Raw genomic sequence first — 16,004 nt, forward strand, 5'->3', positions numbered from 1 at the left:
GTTCCTTTTTACCTTAACATTTCTACTTTATATTCCTAAAAGCCTATATTCTTTCCTCACAACTTGAAATCTCTACCAATTTCCCTTCCTGGCCATTTTACGGAGGGCTTAACAAAATTACATTGTTCCAGTCTTAATGTGATGATCAATTTTTCGTATCTGGTAATCAGTTATATAACGCGGTGTTATGGTCTGAGTTATTATCACTGCATGCTAAGCAATCATCTATATTAACGTAGGTGTCTTTCATGTCACTACATAAATATTCATGTATCCAAAAGGCAATGCAGTTCATAGTAATCTACGTCCATCTGACGTGGAAAAAGCAAAGTAATTTCTACTCTCTCAACCTAACTCACACTAGTAAAAACCCTTAGCATTGTCATGTAGTAAAGTAAGTGCTGTTTCTTGCTTTACAATAAAATGGTGCACTGCTTTGTAATAGACTGTTTGTTTAAACCTCATATATCATCGCACATCCCCATATAAACTTCTGGCTCTCGCTGCAGACGATCCTCTTTAGTAATTTCTAATACCGGTTTTAAAACTACTACCTGGCTGTGATTCCAGTCGTTAACAATGAAAATTCGAGTAACCCTGGTCTAACAGCTTTTAACACTCGCGTTGTATACCTTAAGCCTTAACTTATTTTTTTAATGTGCATGTGTTCCGACAGGACGAGATTCAACCTTCAATTCTACTTTACGGGGACTCAATATCATAACCGACTTCTGAGCTGAACCGCAATTCAGTTCTATATACACACGCTGCTAAACTTTTAAGCATTTCAGCCGTAACGCTTTTAAAGTTCAAACACGATAACTGTCTTTCGGCACCTGTTACTTTACTCTTCGCAAATTTTAACTTAAATTTGCATTCTCGGAAACCTCAGTATTCTTCAACCCCCCACTTTCTCGGTTAACATTTTTTCATTGCTTTCTCTCATACTTTTCATGCTCAAAACTTCCTATTCAAAGCTGAACCCACTATTTACACACAGGAGTTTCACCCAAAATACTATTTTCCACTTTCGATAACTTATTAAGCTTCTCATAATTGTACTCCCTAGGAAAAACATCCATCCTTAAAGAAGTTCATGTCTCACTAAGTTTAAAACTAACTCTGCTCTCGTACCCTTCCCTTCAGCCACCGGCACAACCGGTACCTAAAGCATAAAACCTTTAACCTTCAAATACGCCGTACTCATTTCTGTCTTTCTTAATAGGTAAAGATTGTTAATTAACGCTTTTAACCACATTTCTTTCCAAACTACCATTCTTAGAAGATGTTTCATCTGTGACGATGACGCTTTCGTTTTTAAATTCTAGAGATAAAATAACAAGAGATTTCATTTAATTTGAATAAACTGCACAAGTGATTTTCCGTGCAAAATAATCTATTAACATGAGCGCAACTTTTAATCTTATTCTATAACTTGACCATTATAAGAACTTTATAAGGCTACCTGAACAATTATACTGAACTCCCTTTAATCAATAACACTTTACTCTGGTGTTAAATTTTCGCTCTCTAACTCAATATTAATCTTAAATATATAACCGACCTTCCAACTCGTTCCTTTCTAATTTACTCTTCGCAAAATGTCTTAAATGGGTAAAGTCAAAAAGTTGTTCTTGAAGTTTTACAGATTTGAAAACTATATTATAAACAGATATCACATCCCTATTATTTAACTATATATATTATATATTTTTTTATAATGATAAATAATATAAGGTTTTTTGTCAAAGCTTAAAAGAACTAAAACAATGTTCGCCTTAAAGACCCCCGCACCCCGATAAAATAATTATTAATAAAGAGGAAAAAAGGGAGTGTGGTGGGAGCCATCCCTTATTTTATACCTTGATTAGTGTTCAATTACACGTGCAAGTAACTGCCACGCGGTCCATATCGTCCACATATCAAAATTGCTTACCTCTAAATTCTGTAATATACTGTGTAAGTAAACTCACTATTGTTCAGTAAAAAAGTGGGGATGGTAGACACCTATTAATTGGTATTTATTAATGAAGAGTTGCTCTCTGATCAAAGAACAATAACTAAAGGTGTTTATCGAAGAACTCTAGTTCTATTTGGTTTTTATAAGTGAAAACTAGTTTAAAAAAGCATTGTTGACTGTTTATTTTGGTTTATGACTAATTTTTTTATTTTCTCATATAATCCTGTTTTTATTGACTGTCAATGAATCGGTAAGGTGTCTTTATAACTTTTGTAACCATTAATTTCAATCTAGAAATTAATGGATCTGGATAGAGAGAATAGTTTTTATTGTTTTCTCTTCTTAGTTGAAAGAAGTTTATCAAAGTTGCATTCTATTAAAATCTTGACAGAAAAACCGAGCTGGACTCTATTAAACTTTAGCAAACCCTCAAACAACGCTTGTTTGAACAGCAGTTTTTCGTTTATATATATAGTATTTCTTCGAATAATTACGAGAAACCTGGGCCAATCATTTTTTTAAATTTTTCAGCCAATGGAGTTGTCCGAATTTTAATTAAACTAGTGATTTTCGGATTTCCTTTTTTGTTAAAACAGAGGCCTTGGCTTAATTATATGGAAAAGTACCAATTAATTAATTGTTTATTATATACTTACCCCAGAATAGTTGCTCTGCGGGGGCAATCCTTTTAGAGTTTAGTAATTAATATTTGTAGGGGTAGGGATTCGTTTCTCGAAAGCAAAGTCATGAAATTTAGAATCTTGTAGTTACTAAGAGATAGCCTGACCTCTGAACCTAGAAGCTCACCTAGAGGCGTTTCTCATAAGGATTCTTAGGACTAGAGCAATTTATAAGAAAGAATTCTTTAGATAGATACGGCTTAGATGCCTGGCAATTTTTACTTCAATGACTTAAACATTCTTAATAAATATTTTAGTAGTTTTTTTAAATTTAAACTAATTTTTTTTTTATTCAAGTCTACTCTTAAGTTATGGAGTATATTTAGTTTTAAATGAGTAAGAGGCACTTGCAAACCCACCGACCGAGTTTGCTTTCTCGTACTTAGATAGGAGCCTGGATTCCAAATACTAACTGATAAGTCCTGGCACCCGTAGAATGAACGAAGCTGGGTCTCGTGTGGCCATTATAAAAACTCTGTTGGACGTTTTGACCTACTACTGTATATCAGAAAGTTTTTGTTTTTTTGGTTTGTTGGATAATATTCAATGGACTCTCTTCCACATCCTTATTACCTTGCTGGTTACGTATATTATATATGTTACCAAATTTATCTTAGAATCTTACAATATTATTTACAGCACGAACTAATGAAGGAATATATATAAAAACTAAGAATGAGACCTTATTTTTTTCTTCTGGAAAGTGTATGAAATATTCTAATGATGGTTCTAAATTTGCTTGGTGTGATAAAGAAAAGTAAATTTTTTGAACACCATAATATTTTTTAAAGAGTTTATAATAAGAGGCCATTGTAGGTTTAGCTATTTTTTTAATTTACATGTTTCCTATATATTTGTCCTTTTTTCTTGTGGTCTTTCAAAAACTTTTAATAGGCGATTAGCTTATGGTTTTTACTATTATTTTTTTTTGATAATATTATTATAGAGTTTATGTATTTTGTCTCGACAATGAAAAAATTGTAACTGAATTTTTACTTTCTGATGTCGTTGACTTTTGCTGGTCTCCTAAAAATAACTATCTTGTTATTTTAAAAATGTATCAAGGTTTTATATAATTAGTTACATTGTAAACCTATTTTAAAGTTTTTATGAATAATAAAATAGGTAAAGTAAATTCTAAAAATGAAAATTTTTACTTGTGTAATGTTTTAACGGGCGATGTGGTATATACTTCTATAGAAAAACGCCAAGAGGACTGGTTATGAACTATTTAACATACTTTTGTGTTTATTGGAATTAGAGTAATTAAGACTATTTTATCAACTATTAATATATTTCATGGAAGGGAGCCTTTCTTTACTAGTGATGAAAAGTTTTTTGGAAAGATGTTCGCTAACGAAATTTATATTTACAAGCTTAACGGAATAAATGAAGGTGTTTATAAAAAGCTCAGGTTTATAAATATAAATATATTATACTATTTTATATGTTTATATATTATAATAATCTTTTTTTTTTAATTTTTTGCCTACAGAGTAGAAGGCCTTACTCACTGTTGCTGGTCTTCTGGTTCCAATCCTTCTCTTTCTCTTTATATTCTGAATAAACAAGTAAATAATGAACACTTAACAGAAACTCATTAGTTCTTTAATACTAATTTTTTATTAAAAGGGTAAACCTGAAGTAGTTCAGATCCGAAAATTTAATAATTTGGAGGTGATAACGTCACAGACCACCTTTTTTGGTTCTAAAGAAGCAAAGCTACTTTGGAATAAAACCGGTTATTATTATTATTATTATTATTATTATTATTATTATTATTATTATTATTATTATTATTATTATTATTATGATTCTATGAGGTTCAAGTCTTCTTGTGAGAGCTTCTCTTGAAGAAGTTGGTGATAAAAAAGCTTATATGGGAAACGATGCTGCTCTGTTTTACTTAAGTTTGGACGGCCGATTCAACACGCCAGTGAATTTGCGTACTTTATCTCAATTTAATTTCTTGAAATTAAAAATGAGCCAACTATGTTTATTTACTAGAAAAGAGTAATCAGCTACACGATGTTGCATGGAGCCCCACAGATGAACACTTGTTCATAGCCGTATTTGACTTTTCCCCTGCGAAAGTCATGGTCTATATTTATGTGTTAAGAAGATTTTAATTTCTATTTTATAAAAGTACACTGTAACCATAATAATAACAGGCTTTTGGAAAAAACTGCGTTCCTTTGTTTTCCTTTGAGTCTTCTGCATTTCGAAATAGTGTTATGTTTAGTAAACACGGAAATCGTATCTATTTTTAACAATATTTGTTTTTCATATAAAAAAATCTCAAATATGACATTGTAGTAACTAAATTCGTTATAAGTAAAAGTATAATTTTTATGTTCCAGTGGTGTGCCTTGCAGGGTTTGGCAATCTGAGGGGGACAATGGCACGTTCTTAGTTGAGTGTTGTTGCTTCTTATCTTAAGCGATTGGTTTCTTTAGGAATTTTGGGATGTCTCTCGTCGGCTATTGGTTTCGCGCTTTGTCGCCGAGGACACAACCGCTTTCTATTGGTTTCCTGACAGCGAGCACGTGCTTACGTCCACAACTAGTCCTCGACTTCGGTACGACATGGTCTTTTGTCTATTTATTTCTTTATAATGTTTATTATAAGTACTGACAATCAGTTTAAAATCTGGCACTACAGCGGGCAGCTTCTTTGGTGTGTTCCTTTTGATCAACTGCTAGAGGTTTCCTCTCTTTTAACTTTATTAATTTTTTTTTAGCTTAAACCTCGTTTTTATTGTTTGTAACCTTTTTTAATGATTGTTGTGTTGTTTATATATAAATTTATATTTATTGTTTATCATATATCATATTTTTCTACCAAAAGGTTTGTTGTGAACCAGCAAAGGTTGGAACTTTTCCTTTGAAACCAACCATTCCAGTTCAAGATAATACGAAGGCCGTCAAAAGTTTTTATCTATATTGTCTAATAGTAATAATAAAAATTAAAATAAATACTAGAAGTGAGCGCCTTTCGCCCTTCTGTACTTGCAGCCTCCCCCGATTTTATAAAGTTTACAATTATTATTTTTTATTCAATATATACTTTTTTTTATTTTTTCTTTTAGTCAGACATACAGTCTAAACGGTCTGGAAAGACTGGAAGCAAGCTTAAAACCTTGTAAGCAAGTGCGGAGAGTCCCTGGTTTTACTGAACCTTCTTCGACGAAAAGTAAACCTAAGAAGAAGGAAAAAGGTCATAACGTTTTGCATTATTTAAAATTTAAATGTTTTTTATTATAAACATCTTAAAATTTTAATTAGAAAACTTCGTTACAAGTTTTTACTTTTTATAATTATCCTTTATTAAATATTGTCGTCATAATGGATTTATGTTACTATTTTTATAATATTAGCTTTGTAAAATTTATATACCTTTGACTTTTTTAAAACATAGCTTTGTAAACTTAATATACATAAAAGTTCCAAAAAAAAATTTTAAGGACATGATTACTTTAAAAGTTTATTTAAATGGCAATATTTTTTATTTTTTATTTTTTATAGTTACGTTATATCCTCTCATTACAGCGAAGAATAATGCTGAAGATGTATCGGAAAGTTGGCCTCGCAGTATTACTACTACAAATAGTATGAAAATTATATATTCTGTCAACATTTTTCCTTGTTAAACATTAACTTTTTATATTTTTATTATATTTGGTATATAAAACTTTTATTATAACTTACATTTTTTATGAAATATAATTGTATTGTTAATTATTTCTTAATTTCTTTTATTTTTCTTTCAGTTTCCTTATCTGTATATTTACTTTTGATTTCTACTCTAAAAAACTTTACTTACTTTTCTTTATTATTAATTTTTCTGTTTTTTTTATAATTTTTGATATGCAGAAGTAAACTTAAAAGACGACCCGCAGAAACTACTCAAAAATCTTAGAAAGAAGCATCGGGAAATAGTAGTTTTAAAAGATAAGCAGCTCCATGGTTATTAATAGTACTAAATTCCTTTGCAAATGAGGCGGTTGGCCGGTGTTTTTAATGAGGGCACGTGATTTGTGTTTTTTGGTGTACATTTCAAGGAAAGCATAGATAACCCGATGGGCCAATCTGTACAGCACAAGCTCATGATTCGTTCGTTATGTTCATCGCAGCCTACTTGACTTGAACTTCTTTTATTTTATATTTTATGCTACAAATTATTTGTCTATTATTTTTTTTCGAAAATAAATTTATATTTATATTTATTCAATGATATATTTTATAAAAATATTATAATACTCCTTTAACTTCGCCCCCCTCCCACCCCCCCCCCCCCCCCCATATTCTGCAAAGTATACACGTTAAACTTTATTACTGTATATTTGTGTGTTTTTATAATTATATATTTTTAAAAAAAATTAAAGTATTTACTGAGCACCTTTATTATAAATAACTTTTTTATTATAAAGAAGTGTTATAGTTTCACTAATATTTACCTTTTTTTATTTTTATCGAGTCCGTTCTTTTTACTACGAAGTTAATTTAGTTAAACCTTTGTTTGCTTAAATTCTTTATTTTTAGTTATACTATTTATATTTTCATAGAATATAATAAAGCAAATTATCAAGTTAATTTTTGAATTATTTAGTAAAACTTTGAAAAGTTTTTATAAATTGTCGTACTTAAAAAAATGGTTCATTATGCTCTTTCGAATATTAAAATCGTTTCAATATAAAATCTATTTCGAGTATTTTAAATTTTGAAATAATCGTGTGCAAAGCATAGCAATTTGATTTAAATATTTGAAATTTTAAGAAACTTTAACAAGTTCTTGATTTCTGTGTTTTTGGTTTCTGTTTATAGTTATAAGTTTAACTTTAAAATTTTAACTAATAAGTTTTAAAATTTAGTAGTTAATTGTAAAATTGTCATCTACTATTTACTAAATATGATGTACTTTACGCGGCTATTGAACTTTTCTTTTTAAGAATTACTGATCAATCTTTTATTAGCTTATCTTATAATCTTATTAAAAAACTATCGCTATATAATTAACTTTAGGTGCTGCGTTAAATCCTGATCAAGTTGCTAAAGTGTCTTCAGAAAGTAAAGTATGAAAGAATTTTCTTATTTTATTGTGTGGAAGTATTAATTTTTTTTCTAAGATCGAAACTTTAATTACTTTATTTAAAATGATTTACTTTTTATAAATTGAATTTTTTTTATCGGGTTAAACCTTAATATAAACTTATATACATACACAAGGTGCTTGAGGAAATTACACGCCTGGAAAATACTTTTAATGTTGTACAACTTTAATAAAATGTCGGGCTCAGTTTTTTAGTATTTTTAAATTTTTTGAACGTGCTTTACTTTTGGTAATAAGGATTTTATATAAAGCCTTCTACTTATTAATTTTCTCTTAAACGAGTACTATAAATTTTTTAATTAAATAAGTCGAGTGAGTCAAAAGAACGAGTAGGGAAGAATAATAAACCGGTTAACACATATAGCGTGATATTCATAAAGATATCCCTTTTTTGATAAAAGTAAATTTAGGAAAAGTCATATTTCAAGAACTTGAGCTTTACTAATTCAGTATAAATATGCAAGACGCCTTTATTATACTGATAAAAGTAACGTAATTTAAAGAAACAACCTCAAAAATTATTTTTATTTAACTGATTTCCTTCAAATTTATAGTACGTAAATAGTTACAGTTATATTGTTTTCTCGTAAACGGAAATATTTGTAACTATTTTAAAAAATATATATTAAGAGTGTTTGGTATGGTGGGGTTGTAGGGTATTAGTAGTTTATAAGCGAAAATTAATATTTAGCACTTTGTGGTGTAAATCTTTGAATAAAGCATGCCCTTTCGCTCTTTAATTCTAGTTATTAATTGGGCATTTACACTTTAATTAGCTTGACTACGTTGTTCTTATTTCGAAAAACGGAATAACCATTTAATTAATACGCTTAGCGTTACCGTAGCTGTAAGGTATAAATGATTACAACTTTGTGTCTCGGTTCTTTTAGTAAGTTCTTCTGCTTCAAAATATTCTCTTGTCAAAATCTCAGTGGGAATAATTTATAGCTGTGTGGCCTTGGAGTTTTATTTTACCTCAGTTTACTAAATAAACTATTATAATAGTTTTGCAAACCATTTTTTTTAGTTTTTGAAAGTTTTTATTTACACTAAGAAAGAACCTAATGGTTACGCCTAATAAATTCGAAAATTCAAAAACTTTCACACTAATATATTCAAATCGTAGTTTTAATAGATTTAAAAACTAATTCCCCTTTTAATCACAACAACTATGACCCTTAACAGCTTCTACTCTAAGTGAACAACCTTAAAGAAACCAGTTTGTGAGGTAAATAAAAGACAAATATTCCTCGTGTCATAGCTATTGTCAATATAAAACTTTTTAGAAACATTCTGAGTCGAACGCATTGGGAAAGAGGCTTGTAGCCTAATGCTCCTTTCAGAACGGAATGACGGTTTAGTTTTTTGTAAATAAATAGAAAAAAAAAAGATAAATAGATATCTTTAGTTTATAATAAAACGTTACGTTAAAATACTTACCAATAATTTAGAACTTTATAGGAAAAAACCGAAGTGCTGGGACTTTTTTCGTTCCTTAGGTTCATAGCCTTTAGTATAAAAAGCAGTCATATTGTAATTATTACAGACCTTTTTTTAGGTTCTCCCAAGTATGTTGTTGCTCCCATGGTGGATCAGAGCGAGTTAGCATGGAGGATGTTAAGTAGAAAGTATGGTGCTCAGTTGTGCTATACGCCCATGTTACACGCAGGTTAACTTTATTGATCCTTTTTAATATTTCATTAATATATATAAATGGTTTTTTACTTTCAAATTTTTTTTTAAATTTCGTTACTTCTGTAGGCTTATTTGCTACTCAAGAGGAATATCGTAAAAAAAAATTTACTACATGTTCTGAAGATCGCCCTCTTATTGTTCAAGTACTTAACTTATATTTTTACTGTATTTTACTCTATTAATATTATGGCGCTATATTTGAGTTTTGCGCTAATGATCCCCAAACTCTTCTTAAATCTGCAAGATTAGTTGAAGATAAAGTGGATGCTGTGGATATTAATTTAGGTTGTCCAAAAAGTATAGCTCGGTATATATATTTAAGTATAGATTTAGTTTATATTATTTTATTAATCGACTATTATAAATTTTAGAAAAGGACGTTACGGTTCTTTTTTAATGGAAGATTGGAATTTAATCGCATCTCTGGTTTCACTGTTGAGCCAGCAGCTAAGAATTCCTGTGACTTGTAAAATAAGAATATTTCCTGACGTTGAAAAAACTGTATGGTAAATGATTTGATATAAAAAGTTTATATTCATTGTTACTTTGGTCTTTAGTTACGCTAAAATGCTTGAAGATTCAGGTTGCCAGTTGCTAACTATTCACGGCCGCCTACGCGAGCAACAGGGACAAAATGCCGGTAACATTTGCAGTATTTACTTCTTGAAATTATTTTATTTATATTTTCCGGCTCCTTTTCTAAGGATTTGCGGACTGGAATCAAATTAAAGCCGTTAGAAAAGCACTTTCAATCCCAATTTTTGCTAATGGTAACTTTTATCGATTCGTCTTTTTTTTTTATATATTGGATTTTTATTGAGTATTTATTGTAGTTTTGGTAGAACTGGTTATTAGTCCGCCCACTTTAAGGAATTTTTAATAGAACAATTAAACGCTTAACAAAATAATTTATATGAAAATGATTAAATAATATTAGAAAGGTTATTTGGTTTCTACTGTTAGGATTATTGTGGTTAGTTCTTAATATATATGTATATTCGTTATCTTTTATTAATATAATCTGTTTAATCATTTTTGATTTACACGCAGCAGCATCGTGCATTCTTGCAAATGATTTAAGTATAAACTAATTCAAGTTTTAAGTTTTGCTTTGTTAGTTGCTTTTATAATCACCTTGACCTTTATTATAAGTTAATTTTTCTTATAAAAATAACGACTTTTATTTTTCGCTTCTGGATTTGCGATCAAAGGAAAAAGATTTTGATTTTCTGAGCCTTTTAAAAATTTAATTTTAGAAACTCGAGGTTACAAGTGCGCTCTGCTCTTCTTTGTCCCGCTTGATTATAATTTATGAAGATAACTAATTTTTACATAAGTTTTTCGTTTTTAGAGAGAATGTTAATAAAATTTTAAAATTTGTACCTCGCGAGTAAAGTATTTGATTCTGCGAGTAATATGCATTTATACCAAGTTATTTTTACTTCTGGAACTTCCATGTTATTTGATTTTTTAAAATTTTTAGGTAACATTCTTTACCTTGAAGATGTGCATCGCTGCTTACAGTGGACCGGTAGTTTACACTATAACTCTTGTTTCAATTTAAATTATTAGCTTTTATACTTACTTTATAACGATTTGATAAATCTTCGTTTCATGTTGAATGTCAGCGCTGTGTTTATAGTAATCTTGTTTTATTTTTTATATAATTTTTATTTAAATTCGTTAATTCTTTATTTTATTTTTAAAATTTCGTACACGTTATATTTATACTTGAACAGTTTAAAATTACAGCCACTTTTAGTATTTTATGGTAGTTAACTAAATAATGTGTGTATAGCGCAAGTAAGTCTTATTTGGAATAATTGGTTGTTTTGTGGAAGATTTACGACTTTTCTCAGAAGAGTCAGCAGATTCTAAAGAACATTCTTTCACTTTTCACTTTACTAAATACGAAATACAATACTTCAAAAAAAAATTTCCATTCAAATTTTTTTCAGGGTACTAGAAATATACAGTAACCAGCAGTTGTTATTTCCAAGGCGGGTTTTTATGCAATAATTTTTTTCACGTTTTGCGGGATTGCCGAGGAATGATATAGGACGTTCGGGTTAATAGTTAAAAAGAAAGAAGAATATAAAAAAGTCGCTGTATACAACAAAAGTTACGCATTCATGTTTGTGGCTTCCTTGTCGGCCATTTTATATAAGGCGGGATGCTTTCCTACTCAACGTTGTAACGAGGTTGTTGCCTATGACTGGTAAAAAAGGCTGGTGTAGTACTCTTTACTGGCCTGGAAATAATAATTATAACGAAGAGTATATAAGGATCATTAGTAACATTTTTTTAAAAATAACTTTTTTGATAGTCATTTTTATTTCACAGAGAATATAAATAATATAGCTGCTTATAATTTAAGCTTTAAATCAAACTTTTATATTGTTTTCACTTTTAACTGTGATGTGCTAGTTTCTAAGTTTTGACTTTTTGATTTATCAATGTTACATATGATTGTATATATTCATAAATATATTTGTTTACTGTTCTCATATTATATTATACTATTACTTTTAAATTTGGGTTTTTACTTTTTAATTAAACTATTGTATGCTGTATACCTATTGCCATTCCATAGGTGTGCAGGGGGTGATGGTCGCCGAGTCTAATCTTTATAATCCGGCAATTTTTACAGGGATTCACTTTCCCATAACTAAAGTTGAGCCTTTTATCATAAATAGTAATATAAGTTAACTTTTTTTTTTAACTAGATGGCGGAAGAGTATTTGGAGCTTTGCGAAAATTACAGTACTCATCCTTCTATGATAAGGTTTATTTTATTTATTTTTATGTGGAATATATTCACTTTCTGTTTAGGTCTCACTTATTTAAACTCTGGCGAAAGCCTCTTAAGATACATTCTTTTATGTGTGAAGAGGTTTGTTATATATCTTGATTTATAGATTGGTACTAATAAAGTGTTAGCTTGGCAGGGCCAACTGTTTGGAAAACTTCCGGTGTCTGTTGAACTCGTTCAACTTGATATATAAAGAAGAGCAGTCTGAGAGCCTTGATCTTGCTGGCCTTCACTTCTCCTCAGAAGTTATTTATTTGGAGAACGCCGTTCTTGTATTTATGGGTTTCTCTATAGCTCGAAATATTATTAAAGTTTAATAATTCTAAGAGCCGCACAAAAGTAATTTCTATGTGGCTTTGCCAGCCCCTCGTGCGACTTTCCGCAAATGAGTCGTATACTTGCTTGCCTGAAAGCCAGCAGGTTTTAAGACTAGAGTCTTCCTTTTTTAAATGTTTTTTGCATTTATATTTATATTCGAGATCTTTCGAAGAAAAGTTTTGGAGCTAAGAAGACAGAAAAAATTAGCTAAAAGACTGAAGGTTTTTCTCCTGCAAATTGATTGGTGCAATCTTTTCATTATCATTACCGATTAGGCTAAAGTTTGTGAAAACTATGAATTATATGTCCCTCAGACAAATGCAGGTCTTGAAGTTGTTTCCATAGCCACTCTCAATCCCTTTTACCTATCACCTTGCAATAAAGAGGAGAGGGCGACGTGTGCAGCAGCTCTGCTGCCTGCAGAGTAGAACTCGAGCTTTTAAATATAATAAAATAATTATTTTTCTTTTAATAATTTATTTACAACATTAATTACTAATCTGGTAGACTAATGCATGCACGCTTCCGAGTGTGCTAAGTTAACTGTGTCTTTTACTTTTTTTTCGGTTTTATTCTATTAAAGGCTTGTTACTTCGTCAATGCATATTTTTCTTGGCTACCTGTTGATTTCTGGACCGCAAAGTAGACTCGACTAATTTAATATTAGCAATGGGCTACTGACCTTATATAAAGGACTAAATGAATTACTTTTTCTATCACGATTTCACGGATGGTAGGCCAGTTGTGGAGGATTACAGCAACTATTTTACCTTGGGTCGCGCTTCCTTGAAAAAAAGAAATGCAAGTCTTGGAAAAATAAATAATAACGTTGAACCGTTATACCTTGCAGCCCGGAACGCATGGTCATTGCACCCGAAGTCTGCGGGAACAGCGTGGGCCCGAACACAATGGACAAGTTACTTATAGTCATTTTATTGGCCTCGCCTGGCATAAACGGGAAGGAGGCAGCTAAAGAGGCACCGCCGAGAAGAGCTACCTTGCTCAGCCACGTGTAGCAGATGGTCGAAGAGGAAAACGGCCGTAGACACGTTGATGATGTCCAACCCTGAGATGATGGTTGCTAGAATTTGAGCCGTTTCTTCGTTGAGCTTTGTCTCTCTTGCAGAGTTGCCCTGAAGCAGAGCGCCGAGGCCCTCAAAAACCACTTCTAGGGATATTTATACAGCAGTGTTGCCTTTAAATAAGCCTTTTTCTTATAGAAAACCTCCAAGAAGGCTGGATGGCAGACTCCGGAAAAATGTTTTTAATAAGGTTGCAGTGCAATTTACGTCAAACGGATCTTGAAATTGAAAGACCACTAAATAAAAGTCGGTATAAACTTTGCACGCGATAAAGACCCAAAACGTGATATAAGTTCTTTTGGTTTTTGCATGCTCGCACGACTTCTGCTTGTGCCTTTTTAACTTCCAGGGCTGATCCGCTTACTCGATAGATCCCCAACGCGCGCAGACCACGTTGTTCGATAACCTGAAAAGTGGTAACAAACGAGTCTAAGTAAATAAACTTAATGAAGATTATTAAGAGAGGCAGACCTGTATAGCAGCGACCACAAACGAAGGTACATAAGAGGTGTATTCTGAAGCAATCATGGGCGCGCCAAAGACCCGATCATCTTCGGGACATAACGAGAAATCCACTCTATTATTACGAAAAGTTGTCTGAATGTAAAAGAATTGCTCTGTAAAAATTTAAATTGTTTTTTTAAAACTTTAGTGGCGTCATATTATATAACCAATAAGGATATAATAATTTCATTCACTGCTTATTTAAAAAAGCTTTAGAAAAGTCAAATGTACAAATGTGATTAAAGTCTACTTTTATTTAAAAAGTTATAGGGGTTCAGTAGTACGAAGGTCAAGTAAAAAGCTTCGGAGTGTGTTAATTTTGCGATAGCACAATCTAACCTCCTCCGAAGAAGCGTGTTAACCGAGTTTCGTTGAATAGTAAACTTTAATTCTCCCGCTGGATTTAATTTATAAAGCAGTCGATTGTACTTGTAATCACAAAATTGCTTAATGGAAAAAATGCACTGGCCTGATTTTACTACGTTAGCGACACATAAACTTTCTTGGATAGTTAGATTTACCCGCAACTTTGGGCTTATACTTTGAGGTCTTCCACACAGTAAACAACATCACACGGCAATTGTCAATCAGAACGTCAAAGACCTCAAAAAAAGATCAGTGACTTGAAAAAAAACCGTCCCGTAAAATTTAGCTTTAAAAAATAAATGCTCAGGAAATTCGCTTTAAGGTTTATCAGGTTTGGAATATTCTATATTAAAACTGTAAACTTTCGGTTAGGAAAAAAGGCCTGAAAGCCAAGCTGCACTAAACCGTTTCCGCACTTGAATTTACTTTTCAACTTACTTAATAATAAAGTTTCTTTCTTTTAGTAGTAAAATCTTTTAGTGTTTCCATATTCTAAAGCAGTAGGTTGATTTTAATAAGCTATTGAAAGTTTACCTCGCCCCAATGCGGAGAATCCGTTTTTCGTTTGATGTTAGATTTATAACGCTGAATTAACTTCTCTCCTTTATTAGTTGACACGCTGAAGTAATAAATGTCCTCTTCAGGCTGAAAGAATTATATGAAAGAGTGCATCCAAAAAAGGTGTTTAAGGGCAAAGTAAAAACTAAAAGTTAGGCTAAATTTAAGAAAGGAAACCATATTAGCGAACATAACTTCAACGCAAAAGGAACCTTTGATAACCTCCTCTTCTATAGGCATAGCCATGGCTTGGGTCTCTAGTTGTCGGAAAAAAAATTGAAAATCCAAGTGCCTTTTAAAGAAATTATATTATAACCCTTGTCTTTTTCGTTAGTTAAAGTATCTACGAAAGCGGCTTTATCAGCGAAAGGGTGGTAAAAATAGTCCGAACCTAGTTTTTGAACAATCATTGTATTAAAAAACAGCAATCTACTCTACTAAAAGAGTATGTTTTCTTATTCTTTGTATGTTAAGTCTTACACCATTTAAAAAGAATTATATACCATATTCATCTTTAAGGACTGTCCAGTTTGATGAAAGTAAAAAAAGAGACATTGCAATAAACAACTTTTTTTGGCGAGTCCTAAATACCTTACTACGTTTTACAATAAAACATTATAAACCAGAGTGCTATGTATAGACCAATATTACTATTTTAGTAAATAAGTAACCTGACGCTTTCCAGCGAGTTATCAATAAATTTTTTTTCTAACCATCAGAACCTCAAGCTTTTGCGTTTTCCCTCCTTTTGTTTTGGAAAATTTTAATTTTGTTTGGTAAAATTGGTTAATAAAAAACTCTAACACTACTATAGCTAATAGATTAGCCGTCCCGCTAATGATGTGCGCGACTAGGTTCTAATGATTGTAATTAGCGTTAAAGGAAGCCCACTTCATATGCAAACCCCTTTTGTAAAGCAT

At 31.1% G+C, this 16,004-nt stretch overlaps 3 protein-coding genes across 7 annotated transcripts; 2 read left to right on the forward strand and 1 right to left on the reverse strand.

Moving 5' to 3' along the window:
• Positions 1 to 3,777: 3,777 nt before the first annotated feature.
• Positions 3,778 to 7,933, forward strand: LOC135146008 (eukaryotic translation initiation factor 2A-like). 2 transcript variants are annotated; one of them, XM_064078149.1, is made up of 17 exons: positions 3,778 to 3,859; positions 3,947 to 4,054; positions 4,136 to 4,211; positions 4,273 to 4,381; positions 4,464 to 4,586; positions 4,648 to 4,739; positions 4,812 to 4,896; positions 5,001 to 5,041; positions 5,097 to 5,218; positions 5,269 to 5,344; positions 5,488 to 5,569; positions 5,622 to 5,673; positions 5,729 to 5,856; positions 6,165 to 6,248; positions 6,513 to 6,605; positions 7,662 to 7,711; positions 7,866 to 7,933. In XM_064078149.1, the coding sequence occupies exons 2-17, from the start codon at positions 3,987 to 3,989 to the stop codon at positions 7,917 to 7,919; spliced, it is 1,335 nt and encodes a 444-aa protein (XP_063934219.1). In that variant the 5' UTR covers positions 3,778 to 3,859; positions 3,947 to 3,986; the 3' UTR covers positions 7,920 to 7,933. The 2 variants fall into 2 exon arrangements, with proteins under 2 accessions (XP_063934219.1, XP_063934220.1); XM_064078150.1 differs by having other exon boundaries at positions 6,189 to 6,248.
• Positions 7,934 to 9,059: 1,126 nt separating this feature from the next.
• Positions 9,060 to 13,023, forward strand: LOC135146000 (tRNA-dihydrouridine(16/17) synthase [NAD(P)(+)]-like). Of its 4 annotated transcripts, XM_064078138.1 has the most exons (17): positions 9,063 to 9,104; positions 9,201 to 9,248; positions 9,296 to 9,418; positions 9,511 to 9,587; positions 9,648 to 9,751; positions 9,816 to 9,950; positions 10,002 to 10,084; positions 10,149 to 10,214; positions 10,928 to 10,975; positions 12,038 to 12,117; positions 12,171 to 12,229; positions 12,277 to 12,337; positions 12,385 to 12,528; positions 12,584 to 12,676; positions 12,736 to 12,795; positions 12,850 to 12,898; positions 12,959 to 13,023. In XM_064078138.1, the coding sequence occupies exons 1-17, from the start codon at positions 9,080 to 9,082 to the stop codon at positions 13,000 to 13,002; spliced, it is 1,299 nt and encodes a 432-aa protein (XP_063934208.1). In that variant the 5' UTR covers positions 9,063 to 9,079; the 3' UTR covers positions 13,003 to 13,023. The 4 variants fall into 4 exon arrangements, with proteins under 4 accessions (XP_063934209.1, XP_063934208.1, XP_063934206.1 ...); XM_064078139.1 differs by having other exon boundaries at positions 9,060 to 9,104; positions 9,211 to 9,248; positions 9,308 to 9,418; positions 9,689 to 9,751; positions 12,850 to 13,004; XM_064078136.1 differs by having other exon boundaries at positions 12,850 to 13,004.
• Positions 13,024 to 13,102: 79 nt separating this feature from the next.
• LOC135146011 (breakpoint cluster region protein-like) lies at positions 13,103 to 15,658 on the reverse strand. Its single transcript, XM_064078154.1, has 13 exons — positions 15,588 to 15,658; positions 15,401 to 15,475; positions 15,262 to 15,341; positions 15,061 to 15,171; positions 14,682 to 14,763; positions 14,500 to 14,629; positions 14,128 to 14,233; positions 13,933 to 14,062; positions 13,800 to 13,874; positions 13,572 to 13,742; positions 13,418 to 13,519; positions 13,283 to 13,359; positions 13,103 to 13,226 (listed from the first exon to the last, which is right to left on the reverse strand). Exons 1-13 carry the CDS (start codon positions 15,637 to 15,639, stop codon positions 13,191 to 13,193), a joined length of 1,227 nt encoding a protein of 408 aa, XP_063934224.1. The 5' UTR covers positions 15,640 to 15,658; the 3' UTR covers positions 13,103 to 13,190.
• Positions 15,659 to 16,004: the final 346 nt, after the last annotated feature.

The sequence above is a fragment of the Zophobas morio genome, unplaced genomic scaffold (genome assembly GCF_036711695.1).
Source record: "Zophobas morio isolate AGI-343-1 ecotype UQ-CSIRO unplaced genomic scaffold, CSIRO_AGI_Zmor_V1 ptg000205l, whole genome shotgun sequence".
Classification (NCBI taxonomy): Eukaryota; Metazoa; Arthropoda; class Insecta; order Coleoptera; family Tenebrionidae; genus Zophobas; species Zophobas morio.